Genomic DNA, 22,093 nt, shown 5'->3' with positions numbered 1-22,093 from the left:
CCCACCCTCCTTTTTGATCTCTCCTGGTGTGATTTTTGCCTATGCAAAAGGTTCATGAGAGTTCATAAATATAGAATATGTTGTCTTTCTGAAAACAAATATAAGCTGATCATCTTCCTCCATTATTTAAGAGTGTAGGTCATAAAACAGACTGTCAGAATACTTTAATATGTCTCAAAATTCAAGAATGGATGTCCTACTTTTTTAATCTATGTAATGGGTGGTTCCTAAGCTATTGATCAAGGATCACTGTTTGCCCTTGGAATATTTTCTTATCCTTCTTATGACCTTCCTACGAAATTCATAACTGATTTGTTTTTGTAAGATTTGCTGGTTTATTTTTTTCATTGATGAGTGACTATGACCACTGTAGTCTCACTATTATGGAACCATTCTAATGACTTCACTTGAGGACCTGAACGCAATTTATTGGGACAGGGAGGGGATTCTGGATGGCATAATTCAAGAATGTTAAAAAATATGTCAATCACATTTCATAGAAAATCTTTGGTAATATTTCTTGAAAATGATACTTCAACACAAGACCAAGCCTGTGGTAAATAGTAGTGATTTCTGTGGTTTCACTCTTCCCTTGGCATGTATGCTTTGTTAGGGAGACTATTTTGTGCCCAAAATAATAGGTACCACAACAACTTAAGTAAATGCTTGCACATTCCAAAATGGAAAATAATCCTCATAGTGGTTAAGATAAGAGTCATGTAGAAATCCTGTATGCAATCTGTAAGTATGCTGGTAGTATGTATTCAATTTGGAAATTTCCTTGAGTTTCTGCAATTATCTCCATTTCTATACTGGCCATTTGGCAGGTATAAACTCAGCATATTCTGCAGTAACTAAATCCTGGCACTTTTCAGGAAAAGTTGCTTCAAAATATTAATAATTTAAAAAGTCCTTCTTAATCTATTTACGGTTGTTGAAGCGTTATAGTGCAAGTGAACCTAAACAATGTAAATCATGCTTATGTTAATTTGACTTATTGTCATAAGTTCTAATTATGATATTATGACATTAAGTAGAATTAAACACAATTATAAATTTTAAGTGCACATACCTATCTTAAAGGCTTGCTGAAGCCTTGATTTGCTTTGAAGTGGCTGGTTGCAAAAGAGTCTGTGCTTTATTGTACACAAGGGTTACTTGAGGTAACCACTGCTGCTGGTGGAGCACAGCCTACACCCTGAAAGGGTGGAAGTCACTGCAGTCAAAGCACCAGGTGTGAAACTGCTGCCAGCACTCATGAACCAGGCTGCTTACGTAGGGAAACAGCTTAGGTCCTGCTACTGACTGCATGTGCAGATCAGCGATTAGCATGGTTTGGATTTATCTGCAATCCTTTTTTCCAAGCTTTTTTTTTCTTTTTGGGCTGAAAAAGGGAAAAGAAAAGATTTCATTTCAGTAAAAAAGTGACACATTTTCCAAGCACCATTCTGAAACATGAGGAAAACAAGACTGTCTGACAGTCCTGTGTTGAGGGTGTTTTCACCCAATCGTGGGGAGTGGGAAGGGTCTGGGAGTTCATTTGTGACATGGAATCACTTACTTGTACTGCTGACAGAACATGAACCTGTATCTTAGACTACAGAGGAAAATGTCCGAAGCCCAAAGTTACTAATCTATAGCAGGTGTGGGGAAGAAACTGTCTTCTCACTGTCTTCTAATAGTTTCTTGGTTGTCCCAAGTTTGTAATACACACCTGGTTACAGGGCAGTCAGAGAATTTCTTCTTGATCTTATGAGATTAAGCTGTTTGCCTGAGACAAGGGAAACCTAATTTGCAGGTTTTTCAAAGTGAACAAATAACTAAGAGACAAAAAGCACAATTCTTATCTTTCCTCTCTGAAACTCTGCAGTTTGGTGATTTTATTTTCTGGAGAGGTAGAGATAAATCCTTTTGCTAAAGGAGGGATTTGAACTTGTGTCTGCCACATCTTGGCTAAATACTATAAACATTAAATAAAAAGAAGAAACACCTACTTCTAGTATTACTATGAAATAAATCTAAATTAGTTGATTAATTTGATCAGATTATGCATTGTTTTGGGTTTTTCTTCTTTCATTCATTTTTGATAGTCAGTCAGCTCAGTAAATAACCCAAAGAAAAACAGGTGATGAAATTAATGAAAATGATAGTTCAGGCTGTCCAGTGCCACCTTTCCCAGGGAGCACAAAATTACTGTTGATTTTCTGTTGTTCATTCCCCATTTTACTGACACTGCTTCAGCATATGAAAGAAAAAATAGTGATCACAAGTTATATCCAGCTATATTACACCATCTATGACTATTCAGGTTATTGAAGCAAGTCTTCTTTAAAATATGACTGTCTATTTAGGCATTGCTTGTGAAAGGAGAGAGGGAGTTTCATATCCAGGTGATCCTGGTTTTGCAACAAACTTAAAAAATAGGTAATTTAAATAATTCCAAAGTCAAATTGTTTTTTCTAATTTTGACTCACTTCTTCTTTAAGAGGAACTGAAATGAACCTGTTTATGACTTCATGCCTGCAAAAGACTGTAAGACAGATTTTTCAAATTAAGTCAGCTGGTGAAATTGTAGGAAAACATAATTTAGAGCAGTTTATTATTCATTCACTGACAGCCCAATTTATATTCCTACAATAGATCTGGGCTTTATGTTCCAGCCTTTATAAACACTGATGTTTATTTTCACTCTGAGTTAGTGAGGTATAAAGGAAATCTTCCTTTCTGTGTTTGTACAATGATAGTCTTAACAACAAAAAGCATTACAAAGAATGTGTGCGATGGGGTTTCTGTTCAGTAGGGATAGGAGGAATAAAATAGAAATGTCTTAGAAATGTCTTAATTTGTAAATTAAATTTGAAATATATTTTTGCTCAAGAGAAATTAGGTTATTCAAGGTATATACACTAGGGCATATAGCATGGAAGCAGATATTTTCTCAACATGTGATGGAAAAGGGGGCCTTACATTGTTGTACTGTAAGCAGTGACCTCACATAGGATGCATTTCCATAAATGAACTGAAGGGCTGAGGCCAGGGTCTATCCAGGTCCATGATCCCCCAAACCAGACAAATCTCTGGGGCAAAGGATCTTCATGCAGCTTTGAAAGTTTTTGTGACGTGGATTTGGGTTAGGAAGGAGGGGAGGAGCTGGGAACTGGAGACTAAAGAGAATAATGAAGAATGTCTCAAGTCTCTATCACATTTTTTATGTCAGCATTGTCCTATTCAGGAAACTAACAGAAAAGTTACTCTTAACTTTGATGGGAGAATCATGAAACTTACCCTTTATAGCTCTTGAACTTTCACTTCTAAACATCTAGCAAACAAAATGTTAAAAGCAACTCAAGCACCACAATTTGGCACCAGTTCAAAAAAAAGAATAAGCAGGAACAGGTTGAGAAGAGAAAGTGCCTAGAAATTTGGTTTTGACAGCCAAGGCTACAATGTGTTAGAAGTCTAACACTGATAATGGTGGAGTCTTGGCTTTTCCTTTCTGTTTGCTTTCGTCTAGCAGGTTTTTTTTAATTACTTCTTAGGAAGGGAGGTGTGATGATCAGCGTGGCTTTGAGATGAATAACTTAAAGAGCTGGCACTAACTTTCCTGCGAGGGCTGCCAGACCTGGGAAGACTTTCTTCTGGTGTCCATTATAGGACATTAAGGTAATACAGAATAAACAAGCTTGCTCTTCTTTGCATTAAGAAGCAGGTAGAACTGGTTGTCTCATGTTGTCAGAAAACATTTTTACCATTGTTTGGATGCTATGGTAAAAGGGGTTGCATTTTTTGGCTGGAAATCTAACTACAGCTTTTCTGGTGAATTATATTTCCTATGATGGCTTAAGAAGAACAGAAATTGGGAACTGCTGAGAAGAGAATAGGGCATTTACAGTGAGAATTCTGAAACTTAGATTCTTTTTGGACAGAAAAGGGATATTTTTTATTATTTTGATTAATTTTTATTTTGTAGAGTGACATCTGCTTATGCTGTATAGAATATACTTTTCAGGTTTAGCATCTATTTTAAAAGCCTGATCTGAGGAAAAGAAGCCAGAATAGCAACATTTTCTGCACCTCAGCTGTTACTCCAGTTCTCTTTGAAATGATCTGTGGGCAATAAGACTGTTGACAAAAGGTCCTATCCACTGTGAGAAAACAAACAAAAAAAGAAATCCGAGTTCTTCAAGCAAAGACATATCTATTGTTTTCAGAAATTAGTTGCATCTGATTGTTCTGATCCAGCTTTTGTAGTAAGAACACAAGCTGTTGTTGCAATAGCAATATTAGAAAACATAACTAGTAAAGGATTGCCCAACATATACTGCATATTTTAATGAGCATGCAGGTCTGATTTTTTTTTTTATTTTGTATTGCCATTTTTTTTTTGTTCATGTCAAGAACAGTGTCTACTTACAATTTCCCAGGAGAACAGACTTTATATGATCAGATCAGAACAGACTTTATATGATCAGATCAGTCAAGGTAACATAATAAAAGGAAGATGTTAAAAAATCTATCTGAAACCAAAAATTATTTTTCTTCCAAAATTAGCACTTGGCTTTGCTGTCTTTTTGGAAAGAATATCTGAAAGCCTTGTTGGGTCTACTAGTAGTTGCTAGGTCTTCATGTTAGCTAGCCTGGCTGTTTCTAGGCCCCTTTTATCTCTAGATTCACACTCCAAGTTTTCCATAAGTCTCATCTTCCTTCTATGTAGATATGGGATTTGTGCATGTAAAAGGCAGAGAAAAGAAGAAAGAAATCTCTTAGGTAAGTAAGCAGGCATTATCCTCATTCTTGTGGCTTCTGAGAACTGTTTGGGCAAAATGATTCATTGCTTCTTAAGTAAAATAAAGTCTGAGTGGAATGACTCCTCCTTTTAGGGTCTCCATTTGAAGCATTGCTTCTGTCACCAATTCTGGAAGTTCTTGTCTCATTCTTCAAAAGAGGGCAACACTCCTTCAGAGGTATTTTCCAATTTTGCTGTAAATCAAGGCTATAGCCCTTGAAAACACTCTAGCTATAATTGCATTGTTGAAGTAGTTCTGACAAAGACCCTTTTGACAGAATAGGTCTTGAAAAATTCCACTGGTTTCATATTGCATTGGGTTTTACCAGTAAAGCAAATATTCATGAAGAATAAGTCCTTGCTTTCTATAATTTTTGTTTGTAGCATTAAGGAATGTTTTCTTTTGGTAGAGATCAGGAGACTCAGTTGGTCATGCTGATGGAATTTAAAGAGAAATGTTGGACCACAGTCATATCACAGTGTGGGAAGAGTTCTTTCATAAAGTGAAGCACTCTGAAGATAGTGGAGGGAACACCTAAAGGGAAGACAAAAAGAGAGATGCATTCTTACCATATGGCATTCTCCAAAAACATGGCAAGCCTGTTAATAGTACCTCTACAAGAAGCAGTTCAGACTAAGCGGGAAGGACTTAACACATTTGCTCCCGTTTTGACGGGATTAGGAAAAGCCTGTTGAAATGTTGAGTCAATCCATGCTGAAATCTTCCTGAGCAGCAAAAAGACCACACGGAGAGCTCACAGTTTTACCTCCTTCCCAAATATACTGATCTTTATTCATTTCCTATATTTCACTCTATGGTCATTGAGATGTGGAAGAACTTAAGGCTCATTTAAACCACCCTCAAATACTGTTATTGTATTGTGTGACCTATAATAACAATACTTGCCTAGCCCCTTTATTTCCTGGTAGTGCGGACATAAATCCTCTCCATAAAACTTCAGTTAAGCTTTTTATAGAAACATCTGTATGTTTGTGAACTGGAGTCTCCCTGTAGAATAGTTGTCTTTATAATTACATTTTTGAGCTCAGTCACACTTCTGGATTATTTTTTAAATCACATTTATGGGCTTCATAAAATGCTCTCATGCATGTATTATCAAATTAATAACATATGGATTACTAAAGAAAAATAGTTGAGAAGAATTTTGACAGAGTTGGAAACAGCTGAAGTCAGGGATTTTGCAGTTGTCTGTGTCAAGTGTAATTGTGACCTGTAAACTATGCATCACTCTTCTCCTTAATTTAGCTCACTGGTGGTAAAAGTCAGCTGTTCCAGACTGTCTGCATTCCTTGAGAATTGGTAGTGCACAGTGGTTTAGCACAGACTGTCAGTGTGCTGCACTGTGCAGCCTGTGAATCAGTGTGCCTTGGCTTTTTCCCAAGTGTCACTCATGCACAGCAGAGAGTTTAAAACTACCTGCAGGAAAAATGAAATTCATGTTTCCTAAATTAGTCCAAAACATTAGGATATGGCCCCAACAGGTCCATTCTGAACTATCCATATTTTATCAACTAGGATAAAATAGTGGAAAGTGTCAAATTTTGATATGACAATATGGAAAACATTTTTATCGGAGTATCAGGTTTGGTTGTAACCTCTTTTGTGGTCTATATGTGTTTTCAGCACTCAGGATTGCTAATGAAAGCAGTGATGCTGAATTTGGTATAAAATGCCTGAATGCCATCTAACTTCTACTTCAGAAAAATATGAGGATTGAAACAAGGTACAGCCTTTGCGTTAAACTTGAAGGCTAAATATTTGTGTCTTTATTATTGTAAAATTTAAATATAATTTTTTTCATTTATTTATCTGATCAGTTACACAGTTTGCTTTGTGAAGGAGGAGGGATTAATTTCCACAAATCTTAGATTATTAAGCACCACAATATAAACATGAAGTATTTATCATTATATCCATGACTGTATTAGTAGTGTGAATGGAAAAAAACCTCATCAGAAACAACCTGCCCCTTCCTCTGTCAAATTACCTTTTGCAATTAAATGTGATAATTTCCGGAAATATTTCCTGAGAATTTGTGAGCAATGACTATATTGAAGAAATTTGTTTAGTGAATCATTACTTGCTAATTTTTCGTGTATTCTGGCCATACTATCCACTCAATTAATGGATTCAAGATATTTAACAGGAAATTATTTCCAACCAGATGAGTTGCCTGGTCTGCATTCTTGTAATCTCCGACGATTCAAATTCTTCTTGAGATCAGTGATTCAGAAAGCCATATGGGATTTTTTAATGTTGGGTACAATATTTGAACATCAGAAAAGTGAGATTTCTTAGATTTTTATTTCCTTTAAGTAATATAGAGCTAGATAAAAGACATACAATGCCATTTTATGCCTTCCTGTTCCCTCATTTTGCAAAACTAAGTATTGTAAGTGGTCAAAATGGAAATTTAAACATCCAAATATGGTGATATAGACAAGTTATGAGGAAATGAGTTAGTATACCAACGTGTGTTTGTATACTTTTGACATTCTGGTAAGTACCAATCTGGTGTACTATTCAATATTTATCTGTTTTGATCTCTGAATGCCTGCTAAAATAGAGAGAATGCATAATTGTTGACTGTTGTTAATCAGCTTGGACAAACACTCTGCAGTTAGAGAAGAAAAGGTGACTGTTTGCAAGTCAGTGCATTTTTATGTACTTCTTCAGTAACTGAAGATCTTTTGGATCATACTAAACCAAAACAAAACAAAAAACCCCACATGAAAAACTGTACCCTAAAGTCAGATCAGCCTTGATTTCATTTCACCAGAAAGTTGGTCAGGAATAGATAAATGCATTGATGGAGTAGGAATGACAGCCATGGTTACAATTCTCTTTTCCTGGATCTGCATATTTTTCATTTCAGAGCAGACCCTTATGAAAATTACTGTCACTTCAAATGAGCTGTTGGCTCAAGATGTAATCCTGACTTTACTTCTGGGTACATGTGCCCAAAGCACTTAGCTTACCTCTTTTGATGTCCTACATCCTACATTCTCTTGTCCAATAGGGTAGGAGGATGGGAGAGACCAGATGAGTAAATCTCTCTAGGGGACAGCGAAATTTGCAGCCAGGGAGAGTGAGGGGGTGAGGCTCCCTCAAGGAATTGTTCCGGTAGTACATTTCTATGGTGTATTGCCTGTTTCAAAACACAGAGGGGTCAAAATAAAGTTAGCTGTGCAAAACCACATGCCTTTCCATGCTGCAGTTATTGTACTTGGGGACAAACTTTTAGCCAGCTTATTTGTCTGCTTGCTAATATGTTTATGGTTTACTAATATAATTAGTAGTCTGAAAAGAACTTTTTTTAAGCAATGTGGGGTCAACACCAATGTGCATGTAGTTTGCTGTCTTTGCTAAGGAGGTAAATAGATAAAAAAAGATGGAGAACAACCTCTCAGAAGTGTAAGATATCTATATATTTATATGTATATATAGAGATATGGTTTTCAGGCTTATTCTGCTACTGATTACTAAAATGAATGCAATTACAATAATTAAAATCAATGTGTAATATTTCCCTGAATAGTAAACCTCACATATCCGGTTTAATTAGTCTTGGGTATCAGAAAATTCCTTCTTAGAAAAAGTACATATTAGCAGTATAGCTTGCAGATACTTGCCCATTTTTTTCCTGGTAAAGTTCAAAAAAATGGCAAGCAGTGTGAGGAGGCAATTTTCCATTGAAGACATTGAGTGCCATCTGTAAGGCAGCAATGGTGGCTGCATGCTGTGAACAGAAGAAACCTTTAATTAAAGGTCTGTTGAAAATGATTGCATTAACCTCTTATTTAGCAATATTTCCCTCACATTATCTGTCCACTCAATATTAACCTCATTAGGGCCTCATAAGTACCTGCCCTTTGCACTGTTGAGCAAATATTGTCCCTTTATGGCTATATAAACTGAAGTCCTGCATGTATAAAGTGTACATATATGTAAATATTTAAGAAGCCTTAGTCATTTGCAGCTCTTACAAAATTAATAGGAGCTGTTAAAACTTCTTTAAAAAGAACTAGGGTTTTTGCCTGTTAAGTAAGAACTATTTGAGATCAGATCAGTAAGCTCTTTAGCTGATATATACCCAATAGGTCATGATATAAATGCAGTTTAGTAACAGGAACTTTTTAGTGAAAGCAATCAAAAAATTTCCTCCTCCAATGGCAGCATTTGTACATTCTAAACAAAAATATAAGATCGAAATTGAGTAACTGCCTTCATAAAGCCTGATAAAATAACTGTAACTTAATTTTTTTCTTTTTTTCCCCCATATGCACTTGAGAAAGATGCAGGAGGAAGGAGATTTTGTTTTAAATTAACTTTGTGATCCAGGTTTAATAAAACATGAGGCATGATTTTTCCAGTTCCCTGCTCAGTCAAAACATTATTACAATGAAAAAACCATGACATTCAGTAGAAAGTTGTAAGCCAGGAATGCTTCAGGTTTCAAAGTAATATCTGTTCATTATTTTTTTTTTTTAAATCTGAGGATGTTTAAGGTTAACCAAATAAAAAAAATGCTTGTAGCTGTATTTCATGAAGGAAATAGAAGTTCACAGCTTTCACTGCATTTAATAACTGCAGAAAGGAAGCACAAGAGAAACAGAAAGCACTCACCGTGGAATACATAACCATTTTTTGGTGGTATGAAGGCTTTCTAGCATCTAAGATATGCTTTAGAATAGTTTTTAAAAGAATACCTGAAAGAAAATGGGGAAGCAGTGACGATGAAAGAGATGCTTTGTTAACATCTGTATCGATTGTTGCCATTTCAGCAATCTGTCACTAAGTGCACCAGATTTGTTCGATTAACTCAATTGGTAATTTGTGCAGAGTGCCTTGATTAATAGTGACAGTATCTTTCAAATGAGCAGTGGGCCTGTTTTACTTCTGTGTAAAATGTTTTGGGGATCCCTAATAGCCTCAACAGCTTCAAACAGTGCGTTCATAGTTACTTTGTGCCAGCAGAACAGTGCAAGAGCACAGTAATGAGTGCTACCCCGTTGTCTGTGTAGCTTTAGTGATTTCCTGCTTTCCAGAGAAAAAAGAAAGAGCATATCCTCTTGACTCTGGGGCTTTATAAATTGTGTAGTTGTCTGAGTTTTGTTAATGTTAACTGCTGAAAAACTGTTAAGACAAACTACTTGGTTTAAATCAATGGCTGCTCTAGTATGTTAATATAAGGTTGCCATGTTGACAGGTTAAAATCCTAAAAGTAGAACTGTACCAGCCAGCAAATTAGACAGAATTAGTCTTTAGCTTCTGGCACATTTTTAAGAGCAATGGTTAGTAAAGCAAGGGCAGAGGTTTGAACTTTGTGCCAAGTTTTACAAGTTGGAGCTTTGAAAAATGCAACAAATTAATTCATTATTATATGTTCATTTGTCTTCCTAGCTCACAGATCCTACCTGTACAGTGCCCATATAAAACAAAAAGGAGGCTCAAAAGATGACAGTGGAAGACTGGAGGAGAACGAGTGATAAAAAAGGTATAAAGTACTTTCAAATTTCAGCAACTGTTTTCTGAGCAGAGTAAGGTTTAGAAGCAGTTTGGTAATCTCATTTTAGGACTCTCAGTAGTGGAATATGAAGACTGTTAGGCAACAAAGTCACCATTCTTACAAATAATATTTTTTCTAAGTAAGTTACTCATGGAGGCTTATGCTAAGTTCAGACTTCATTCAATTCAACAAGAATCTGTATGTTATATTGAATTTCTTATACAGTGTAATCTAAATGATATCTCAATTACAATGTTAGATTAGGGTATTCATGATACATATGCTCACCATCTCCCTCCCCATTAATCAAAATATTTCAGTGCTGCCCACCAATATCCCCATAATGGCATCTTTCACCATTCTACCATAAAATCAGCAACATTGTCATATACCCTTTCCTCTTTCCCATCCTGCTTTTGGTTTTAAATGGGGTAAGAATTCAGCTTACCTCCCTGCAAACGTGATTTTTGTATTTTTTTGTGGACCCCAAATTCTGCTTGCAATAACAATTCTGACAGCTTTATCAGCTTGGTCCTGACACCATGAGTAGCCCAAACAGGTAAAGTGTAATTGTTAATATCCTAGAGTGAAGAAAGAAAACATGCTGATTTTCTTACTGATTCCTAATGCTAACTGTTATTTATTCTGCCACAAAATTCTTCTCAGAACAAATTCCAAATGTTTCACTCCAGTAACATTTTCTCATTGTAATAAAAGAATGACTGTATTTTGCATTTAGACAGCTGTAGCATTCCTATTTATAGCATCATAATGCTTGAAAGATATTTGAAGGGCAGTTTTCAACAAGAGGAGGAATATTTATTAGTAATACTAAAATTACACAAAAAGCAACTGGCATTTTTTATGTTGTCAGGTGCAAAAAATCAGTGTATTACTTTTCCAGTGATGTGCTGGGATGTATTTTTACTGAAACAAATCCTGTATAAACATCAGGATTTTAAGGGCTGGTAGCTTTCAGGTGTAAGAGGAATACAGAGATCAATGTATAGCTGCAGTATGGATGTACTGAAGTATGGAGTAGATGTATAAGGATGAGATATAAATGAAATTTGTACCTGTTGTGGTCTATTGGGTACTGTCACAGTCCTCAAGCTAAAGTGGAGCAGATTAGTCTTTCCTTGGGGATGCAGTCCAAGGTACATAAGTGATCACAACTTTGAGAAGGGAAAATATGCACAACACTCCTGGTTTGCAGTACCCTGAATTCCTGTTTAAACAAGGTTGGTAATTTTCCTTTAGAGCAATGTAACCTTTGGACTGAGCTCACCAAAAGGAGTGTTCTTGTAACAAGTGAACTCAAAGGAAAATGTCAACTACTTTAAGGGTTTGTTTAAACAAGAAAACAATAGAATGTGCTATTGGTTAGACCATCTCAGATCACAATGTTATCCATTTCTCTTTTAATAAATGTGATTTATATCTTGAGGAAAGAATTGGATGGTTGCATGCTATTTAAGACAGTCTGTAGGCAAGCGAACACCTCAGTCTCCGAGTTACCTGAAAGTCAGATAACACTTAGCTGAAAGTAACAAATACAGAGAGATGTGTGCTACTATAATTTCAAGAATTGGATTTAAAAACTGTGTAAGCACGCTCTCTCTGTATGCTTGAAAAATGAGAGAGGCTTTTATGGCAGATGTCTTAACTGATACCCTTGGAGACCTCAGTCAGTAGTATCAAAGACCAAGGCTCATCAAATGTAACACTAGAAGGAGAAGCACTTTTTTTTTTTTTAATTCCAGCGTTTAGCTAGATTCTTGATGAGAGCTGTGGATTTTCCAAATTTGTCTGGTGACACAGATTCTCAGTATGATTTAACTATTGAAATAGAAAGTTGTGGCCCTGCATTTGGAAAACATGGAAGGGTGACCTCACTGAAATTACGGTGAGATGTCCCAGCATGTTAACATTTCATTTAACTTAAGTCCCTGGCTAACATTCTATTCAAGTCTGCTTTGATTAAAGTTGGATTTTTGCAAAAACTGCAGGAATGAAGGTAAGCTCATTCGTATCACACCCTGTAAAATATTACATGTTGCTTCTGAAATCCACCTTAAAACTTCTTCACTAATATGCCAGTACTGATGACCAATTTATCATTAATATATGTTTATAAATAGTTATGCATGAAAGTGTAGCAAAAGCTGCCTTCAAAAATAACTTTTAAACACAAGACTGCAATTTTATGTCAGCTGAGGTAAATCTCAACTTTGAAGAGGAATTTCTTGCTAAGTTAAGGGCAGTCAGGATTTTTTTCAAATCATGACATTTCCAGACTGCGGAGCCCAGATACCCATACCAGTTTGGCAGCATAGTACCCCTTTTTTATACAATTCATGCTCTTTTGTGATACCTTTGCTTAGAACAAGCTCCCAAACTTGCACAAATAGCAATTTGTGTCATTCCAATGGCTGCTTAATTCCTGAAAATACTCGGTCCACTACTGGCAATGTACAAATAATGGCTTCTCTTGCTTATTCAATTTGCATAAAATCTTTGTGGAAGGATGCTTATGTTTCTTTGCCAGCAACATATTTTTATCCCTGTGTATCTCCTAGTGGGGTCTGGGGGAGTTACAAGACAATTTTATCCTAAGGTATGCTTTTGCCTAATTCTCCATATGCAGTCACTGGCTGGATCTTGAATATGTGTTCCTTACAGGGGTAGATGACACACAGCAGCCTCACACCTTGAGTGTTTACAGGATTTTCAGTTGTAAGTTTGATGTTAAGTGAGGGTTTCTAGGAAAGAAGCTGCAAGTAGTCGATGTGTAAAAAAATTTTGAAGCACAGATCTATGATCTTTTTATGACTTACAATAAAAAAATAAATCAAAAATACCAGGTTGAAGGAAGTGTAGGAATTTCTATTGGACTCAAAGATCTTAAGAGTCTTTTCCAACCTAAATGACTCTATGATTCTATTTACCTCATATTGTAAAGTGTCAGAGAGCTTCCAAATCCTTTCACTAGTCAACTTCTTCAATGGATATCCTGTATGAGTGGCTAAAAACTTCAGAAATTGCTGGAATACAAAGAAAAATATCCAAACTTGTATTACTGAGGGCATTTTTACAGGATTTCTACACATTGCCTGCCATAGTAGTACATAGGAATTTTTAGAAAGAAGGTTCATTGTTTAAGTGCACTTTGCACTTAAGCAATAAACCAGTGCCTAGAGGTAAGAGAATTTGGCCTATTCATTTAGACAAGGTTGGTGATTTTAGTTCCGATTTGAAGTATGGTGATTATTTATGCTTGCTGGAAATGTTTAGAAAGAAGTAGAGGGAACACAGATATATGAAGAAGTCTGACAGAAATCCAAGAAGTGCTTAAAGGAAGTGTGGTAAACAGAATTATTCTGATACTGGTACTCAGGAGAAGGAGAGGTATGATGTAAATGTGCTGATGTAAAATGGGAATTGTGATTTACTTGCATATAATACCCAGATGCAGAGCCACAAATGGATGATTGAGGTCAATGGTGAAAGATAAGATAGAAAAACAGGTGAGGATCATAGTGTCCTGATGAATACACATGTGAAGTAGAAGGTTGCAGCAGAATAAGCATCTGGTTATATAGACATGCAAAGGTTTTGATGATGGAGAAAGAAAGGAAAGGATACCATATGAAGACAGGCACAAAACATAAGAGAACACCAAAATTAAGATTTTGGGTGGAAAACATGAATAGGTACTTGAGAAAAACACTGAGACTGTTATAGAAATTCTGGGGAACTGAGCTGAGAAAATGAATCTGAACTCAGAGACTTGTATAGGCAGAGATGTCAGAGGAGTTTCTTTACAAGGGAGTAAACAGAGAGAGGTATTGGAATAATCTGAGAGGCATTGACTCTGATTTTATCTGAGTTTTTGTTTTGTCTAGTCCCCTCGAAACTAAGTTTTTGCAAGTAGGTCAATAATTTATCTTTTCTGTGGCTTGCCATTTTCAATTGTCGGGAATAGCCCAGTCCAGCTGGATCTCTAATGTTGTAATTGTTTTTTGGGTATGTTGTCTACACCCACTCTGAAGATTTGAGATCTGAAGGGATCATATTAACTGTTATTTTTTAAACCCATGTGTTAGATAATGTTGAAGAAGTGGTACACTTTATCTGGATTTCCAGAACTGAGAATACTTTACCTTGTAGTGCTTGAATTGCCTTTGGAAATCCCTTGTTGCAAAGGTTTCTCTCAGAAGCTCCTTGTATTTTGGGCAGTGTGAGAGAGGTAGGTATAGCAACTGGAAAGAAAATTACAAAATCCTAGTTAGGCAAGGTGAATCTTGTTCTGCAATTCAATATACCCTTGCAAGATTGCTGTTCTGATCTGCTGCACTAGTTAGGACAAGCTGAAAAATAATTTGGGAACGTAGTTTCAAGGATATTCATCTTCAGGACTCTAGGAGTCATACTGATGACTACATACAAAAGAATCTTTAAATGTTCAGAGGAGTAATAGCTGCAGTAGTTCAAAGTTAAAGGATTCATTTATACAAGATGAAATTTGTCCTTTGACAGAAGACTGAGACAAGCCCTCATGAACTCCTTTGTTCTTAGCTTCTCCAGGGATGATTTCATTCATTGTGTTCAGTCTTTCTTTGCATACACCATCACATTTTTACAACAAATTGCAAAGCAGCAGCTGGACTGCAGTAAGTGTCTTTGTGCATACTCAGCTGTATTGAGTCTGTTTAACACAGCTTCATGTAGTTCAGTTAAATTGTAGAAATTTATGAACTTTCTGTAACTCGGTTTTGTCTTTCATCAACCTAAGATATAAGAATGTTAAACATGACTGGAATAACTTAAGAACTTGTTATTTCATTTATATGTATTTATATATGTTAGCTAAATTTATTTTATTCTCTTTTTCTGTGTTACATTTTAAACAAAAATTAAAATTTTACACTGATATTATCAGTGCTTTTCCCTAATGTGTTTTTTGTCCTTTTCTCAGTAATGTAGCCCCATCTATATAGTCCCAATATTAAAAGAACTTTGAAAAGAACTTGAGAGATTTGAAAGGATAATTAGCTTGGAATGCTTCACAGCAGTTCCTCAGTCTTTTTAGAAATACAAACTATGCATTCCATAAGATAGGAAGGTATTTGTGAATTATAGCCATAGGTTCACAAACAGGCATGACTTCGCCAATAAATGAGGGACACTTGTTTTATGTTGTAGGATACATGTGGCTTAGCCTGTATATGTAGTAAAGATAAATAAGGCTAAAACACAAATAGTTGAAGAAAGTATGACAATTGTGCATGTGTTCATGACTTCATGATTTGTTGGAATAAACTTACTTGCTCCCCTAGACGTGAATTGCAGCACCTGCTTGCTGAGTGTGCCATCTGTGTTGGTACTGGCCAGGTATTCTCGTCTCTCTGCTGAGATATCCCCACCTGTGACAGTGTCAGAAGCAGCTCCTGACTGTGCCTGGCTGTGTGTGTGAAGAGGAAGACATGTCTCCATGCCTTCCACTTTCATGCTGTCATTACCCTGAGGTGAAAACCATTGCTCCATGTCCAATCTGACGTGATTCCCTTATCATCATAGACTGTGTTAACTAGACTTGTAAAGCCCACACAATTTATCTTGCATCACATGTGCAAGCCTGCTCTCATAAACTGGGACTCATGCTGCACACTCCTGATCTTAACTTTTTATCACAGATTTTCTACACACAGGAGATTCCATCTCCAGTCAGTTGTACAGTTTTCCCCTCTAGCACAAGTATATGCAAGCTACAGAGCTGGTATCCACAGGATTGCTTACCACTCCAAAGTGAGGAGCTGAGGAGGGGAGGTGAATAAATACATTGCCCTATGAACTTGTGCTTAAAGCTCTGAGTTTTCCTTCCTTTCCCCTTTTACTTTTCGCACCAATCTTTGGAGTACGTGCATTGACCTGCAAAGTGCATGAAAAACAATCCTGTAACCCAATTCTCACCATAATGTAAGTCCCAGAATGATTCTTTTGTCCTCTTCATTGGCTGCGGACTAAGCAATACTGAAGCACTAGTGAGATTAAGTATTTTTCCTCTTCTCACACAAAGAAAACCATGTTTGCATTAAATTTAGGATTAATCTACTTCTACTGTGATTTACTCACCTTATAAATGAACTTTTTCTCTACACCCAGTACTCCCATTTTTCTTTCTCTTTTGTTAAGATCATGTCTCTGATATGCAAGTCCATTCCTGTGAAATACTTACCAACACTTTTACTCAGCTTATTAAGCCTTCCTGCAAAATGCTTGTAACAATGTTCTTTTCATTGCCTTTACTATGAGCTTTTTGCTGCACCTTTATCTCATATCCTATGTACTTTACTAATGATCAAGGGAAAGCAGATGCCCCCTAGTTTATACTCACATTATCCTGTGACAGTGGCATTGTGTGAACTGGAATTGGCTGCCAAAGGATTCTGGGGTTCCAAATCTGGTCCTGTGTTGGTGGGTACAGTCCGGCAAGACTTGCCTGAGCACTCATAAGTGTGTGATCACAGTCAGTGCTTTGAACATAAATCTGAAGGAGGAAAAAAAAGAAAAATAAACATTTGTGATGGTAATGTCTTTCGTTAGGTTTACTTTATTGCCTTCTTGGTAGGAAAAAAAGGGGCTGGTACTGGGGAAGTTGTCATTAAAATGGAGTGGCATGAAGAAGGTCTGTGAGAAAGAAGAAGCAAGGAGAAAGACTGCAGCTGGAATAACATTTTCCTGGACAACTGAGCTGCAGCAGGCTAACATCTTAGAAATCCTAGTGGACAACATGAGATTGACTCTATTTGACCCTCTAGGCTTTGGGGCATGGCATGTGCACTAAAAAGCTGGAACCTAGATGAAAACTGCATTGTACCTGCATTCTATGTAGAAGTGTAGCATTGGAGGTATTTGACACAGATGCTCTCCCATACAGCAGGGAGGGAGCTGAACCTGATGTGCAGCCTAAAAGCTTTTGTGATTTTCACATCAGGATAAAAGCTGAACTACAGTTTCAGGGATACTTTGGAATGACATTGACTTCAATTGGTATTACATTTTCTCCAACTGCACCAGGTTTAGACTCTTATGCATCCAGGAAGTCCCATTAACAACCATCTTCCTGCCCAGATCCAGTACTTGCCTCACACTGCTTGTATACAACGCTCAGGAAATGAGAGTATCTCCTCCGCATGTACTGGCCAAGCTCATACTGTTGTTGTATGCCAAGCTGTAGAAGTAACACAAGAGCATAAGAGGCTAAAGAAATGTGCTATGCATCCATTCCTACAACCAAAAAAGAATACAATAATATTTGATGTTATTTTAATAAAGACCTTTTTTCTTTTTCAAATTTAATTAGGAAAGAAGACATGAGAAAAAATTAGTGAAGTTGCTGCATGTATGTTATTGGATAACATTAGATATGACTCCTGGTAGATGCAGTTTTGTATTTTGCTCTGTGGAAAGCTATGTGTATGTTTATCTGAGCTAGTGAGACTTAAAGCAGGCATAGAGATGTTCCAACACCATCTGTCTACTTTCTACTCTGTTGCTGTCTCAGAGCTGATTAACTGGGAGTGCAGACAGAGCAGCCACCTGTCCATGAAGACACATCCAGGATACAAATCCCATAGAGTATCACCAGTGATTCCTTATGGGGGGCTACACTTTTAGCCTGGGGCAAGATCTAGTTTTTCAGAATAGAAGTCTTGAAGTAAAAGTCCTCCAAGCCTTTGGGCATTTTGCTACAATAGTTATCAACAGTCTGAAACATTTCTTTTTTGATTCTTGCCTGACTGTGTTCCCAACTTTCAGTCACTGAATCTTGTTGCAATTTTGAATAACATTCGCCATCACAGATCTTATTCACAGTTAAACAATAATCCATAAAATGGAATCAAGTCACTTTATCTCTGTGTTAAATGAAACTGATGACAATTCTCTACCCTCAAAGCAAAATTTTTCCAGTCCCAACATTTTGGTAGCTCTTAGCTGAACATCTTTCAACTTACCTACATAATTTTGTGAACACATCACATATGAATCACTAAATCACGAAATCAGTTAGGTTGCAAATGACTTTGGACATCACTGAGTCCAGCCTATTGCCTAATGCTACCATGTTAATTAGACCATGGAATTAGGTACCATCCACTCTTTCCTTAAACACCCCTGGGGTGTTGACTCCACCACAATCACACACAGTGTCCCTGTAATAGTCTCTATATTGCCATCTTTTTACTTGTACATGGTGTTTCCTGGCCTAAATTTAAATATTTTCCACTTTGCTCATGTAATCATTACTGTACACTGGTATCTGAAATACAGTGCTTACTCATTGCTTCCTAAAGAAATTTTCTAAGCTGTGGGATCAGAGGATAATTCAGGCTGAAAGGCACCTTGGGAAGTCTCTAGTCCAACCTCCTGCTCAAAGCCAAGTCAACTAGGAGTTACTCAGGACCCACTGTGTGTGCACATGATCACCTCTTTCTCATGCTGGAATGGTGCACCCAGTTTCCTAGGGAGTATGTGTGGTTTAGGCTTCTGCCTCAACTTGCCTAATATGCATGTTGTTAAGTCCTGACTCCTGGGTCTTGAAGTCTTCTATGCCTTGGAGCAAGCTGGCATGGATTGCTGAACTTGCATAGCGTTTATATGGAATGATTGAGTCACAGCTGAGTTGGGAATCTACTGTTACTCCTGTTTCTTCAAGGGAGTTGACTTGAGCAGAAATAGGCCTGATTTTGCTTTGGAGACCAGTTTTGCCTCCTAAGAACCATGGGGAGGAGGAACCCCTCAGGCAGTTTGTTCTGTTCTGATTTTGGCGGAGACCTGGCAAGTTCTTTTAGGTGAGAGACCCACTGCAGAGACACTGCACATAAGGTGCGTGTGCCTAACAGAGAGACACACAGTCTGCCTCCATATGCACTGTAGCCATTTATTTGGGGCAACCACATTTCTCAGACTACTTCAGAGAGACTGCCTGGTTCTGAGTGCTGGGCAAATAACTGGCAGCTTTTGCCATCCAAATAGCATATCTTGGGCAAAAAGGAACGAAGCACAAGCATACAGACGTAGTGGGTCCTGCCAGTGGGAGGGGAAAAAACACCCAGTGTCCAAATATTGCATTACAGCCTTACAGTTCACTCATGGCTCCATTTATAAGAGATGGCAGCTAATAGAAGTTACAGTCAAGGCAGGCACAGCATCAGTCACATACAGTGTCTGTGCTGCTTCTGGTTACCACCAACAGCTGATTCCACAAATGCCTGCACTAAACTAACTGAGTTTTAAATCAACTTTCTTGGGCATAGCATAAGAAGAGTTTCTGCCTGTACTGAACTTAACAGTTTATGAGTAAGAAAACACTCCTATTCAGCAGAGATTGAGGGAGGGTTGTGTCTGTCAGCACTTCCATCACCTTCTGCTACTGATGATTAAATCTTCTGAAATGGTCACCAGTGCCTGGCTCCTCCCAGAAGACCCTAGTCTGCAATCAAAAAGCTCAATATATGCTGACACTGGACCAAAACAGGCTGGCTCAGTTTAATTCAAAATTAGTGAGTGATGTTGCTGTAGTTTCCTCATAAGTTCCTTGGCTGTCCTTAAATGGCAACTTAATAAGGGCTTTCTCCAAAGCAAAGTTCCAACCCCCAAATATCAACACAACATCTTTCAATATTTCAGTTCTTTGCCCAGGTAAACAAACTCACCTTGGTAAGTTGGCCATATCCCTGTTGTCTTGCAATTTCTTTGTGCTTATCAGTTGGGAAAAACTCCTGTGGGGTATGATCACCATGGCGAAATACCTGATAAAATAGATGAAATTGCTTTTGTGTTACTGGTATTTTTTGTGATGATTATTACTAATTAGTGTAGTCACAAGGAATATGCTATGACAGTGAATACTGTATCTGACAGATGCTAAGTATATTAATGGTGCTTGCCTTAAATTTAGATGGCTACATTTCCTGTTTAATTTATTTAGACAAATATAACTGGTTCTTTTTTGGCATTTTACAATAAATTAGCCCAAATAAATTTTTGCAAGTTATAAAACCACAGGATACTCTGTTATATTTTAAAGAGGTTTTATGTATTTTAGAAGGTATAGACCTTAATATTAAATAAACAGAAAACAAACAGAATCACGTAAGTAATTTTTCAGAGATATTTGAATGCTAGTATTTTGGTATAACTAAGTTGGAATTCAAAAGGAAAAAACCAAAACTATCACTCAAAGTAACAGTTCTGTGGATGACTCCTGTGAAATTCTCTCACTTCACAGAAATTAGCCTTAAAAAGTCATATGTTGGCTTTTTCATCACAAGAGGTGATAGAAGTGTTATCTAATATGTAAATACAGGCTAAACTGTTGCTCTGAAAACATTGAACCTGTTTTGGAATTTCACTTCAGAAAAAAGCTGTATTTATACAGATATATTGGATATTTTCATTCATGCAATGAATTCTTTGCTTCATGTGCTTTGCAGCATAATTCCTGTAGATATGAGCGATATTATTCTAAAATTTTAAGATTTTTTTTTTAAATTTCTTAATCCAAGCAGGGAAAAATTAAATCAAAAACTGCAGGGAAAAAAATTATATAAATTATTGATATGTGTGTGTGATGTTCAGAATAAGATTCAGGCTTTCTGCAAACAAATGGTACATCATAACCATTGCAAATAGCATTAGATTCACAGTGCTGGTTTCTGTGTTGCTTGTTCAACGTCATTGTACACTTGTTTGATTTTCATATACCGAAATTTACTTTGTGTGTTAGTCCATTGAAACCACTGGAAAAGTGGAAACTCTTCCATGGTAAAGAGGGTTTTTGCAATGTTGGTATTTAGTTATGAAATTCTCTTTTACATTTTAAAACCAAATCCTGTGCTATTTTTCTCTCAGTTCTATAAAATATGCATTCTATATCCATCCAGAAAGTAAGCTCATGTAGGAGTGCATAAAGGAGACAAAATTATAAAATCTTATTTAAAATTAATATGTTTTGGAACAATACAATAATTAATTTTGGATATGGAGGAAACATTTAAATATTTGAAAATGTGCCCCCTCCTCCCTACCCTAGAGTACAAAAAGTGTAGTAAGTGACAGGTTTTGAAGAAATTTCATTTGCCCATACTTACTAGGGACACAAACTTCAGTTTTCTTTTAGCTGTTGTTTGGTGAAGAAAAATGCAGAAAAGACAGAACAGGAAACACAGACTCCAAATTCCACAGACCAGCTGCCTTGCTCTCATCCTGAGGGTAGCTTTCAGCTATTTTGCACATCAAGGTCCCTGGCTGCACGTGGTGAGACAGTAGATATATGGCTAAGAGGGGTGGAGTCAGCAGTGCTTAGTGAAATCTGAGAGCAGGCTGTGAAGTTGCTTCTCTCCCTTTCTAGGGTTAGTGCTTTTCAGGGAACTCATGAAATGAAAAGTGTATTTCTCATTTGTACTCAATATCTGTGTCCCATGTATAGCATAGAGTGAAATCTCTGAGCTCTCTAATTCCTGCCCCTGGCAAGGCAGGTGAATGTAAAGAGCCAGAGGTTGCCTTCTGTTACTGAACTAGAATTTAGTATGGGTCAGTCAGCCTTCCCAAATATGAAAATGCTGTGGGTATCTTACTGTATGCAAAAGGACTATAAAACCATCTGCATTCCTAGTGCTCCCAGTCTTCTCTGAACACTTTGTACTAGAAGGAGCAGTGCTAACAAATGTCCTTTTATAAAGTATCTCTGGATTTTCCTGGGATTTGGCTG

The 22,093-nt window shown here is 37.0% G+C and overlaps 1 protein-coding gene and 1 long non-coding RNA gene across 2 annotated transcripts; one reads left to right on the top strand and one right to left on the bottom strand.

Annotated features, from left to right (window-relative positions):
- Positions 1 to 3,532: 3,532 nt before the first annotated feature.
- On the bottom strand, positions 3,533 to 21,629 carry LOC135298622 (prostatic acid phosphatase-like). The gene is made up of 11 exons (XM_064416404.1): positions 21,474 to 21,629; positions 20,037 to 20,132; positions 17,465 to 17,551; positions 16,715 to 16,867; positions 14,481 to 14,579; positions 13,266 to 13,361; positions 10,766 to 10,898; positions 9,435 to 9,517; positions 8,441 to 8,547; positions 7,787 to 7,956; positions 3,533 to 5,321 (listed from the first exon to the last, which is right to left on the bottom strand). The coding sequence occupies exons 1-10, from the start codon at positions 21,585 to 21,587 to the stop codon at positions 7,800 to 7,802; spliced, it is 1,125 nt and encodes a 374-aa protein (XP_064272474.1). The 5' UTR covers positions 21,588 to 21,629; the 3' UTR covers positions 3,533 to 5,321; positions 7,787 to 7,799.
- Positions 6,427 to 16,802, top strand: LOC135298650 (uncharacterized). Its single transcript, XR_010360687.1, has 3 exons — positions 6,427 to 6,531; positions 10,212 to 10,305; positions 15,657 to 16,802. It is a non-coding gene; the product is annotated as an uncharacterized LOC135298650 (long non-coding RNA).
- Positions 21,630 to 22,093: the final 464 nt, after the last annotated feature.

This window comes from Passer domesticus, chromosome 1 (genome assembly GCF_036417665.1).
Source record: "Passer domesticus isolate bPasDom1 chromosome 1, bPasDom1.hap1, whole genome shotgun sequence".
Lineage (NCBI taxonomy): Eukaryota > Metazoa > Chordata > Aves > Passeriformes > Passeridae > Passer > Passer domesticus.
This window is presented reverse-complemented; position numbering and strand designations above follow the sequence as displayed.

Coding starts and splice junctions, on each gene's coding strand:
- LOC135298622 (XM_064416404.1), bottom strand. CDS start 21,587: ATGAGAGCAAGGCAGCTGGTCTGTGGAATTTGGAGTCTGTGTTTCCTG. Junction 10,899..13,265: donor CTGACACTTTACAATATGAG/GTAAATAGAATC, acceptor TCTTCACTCTAG/GATATTAACAATTACACTTT. Junction 8,548..9,434: donor AAATGGTTATGTATTCCACG/GTGAGTGCTTTC, acceptor TTCTGTTCACAG/CATGCAGCCACCATTGCTGC.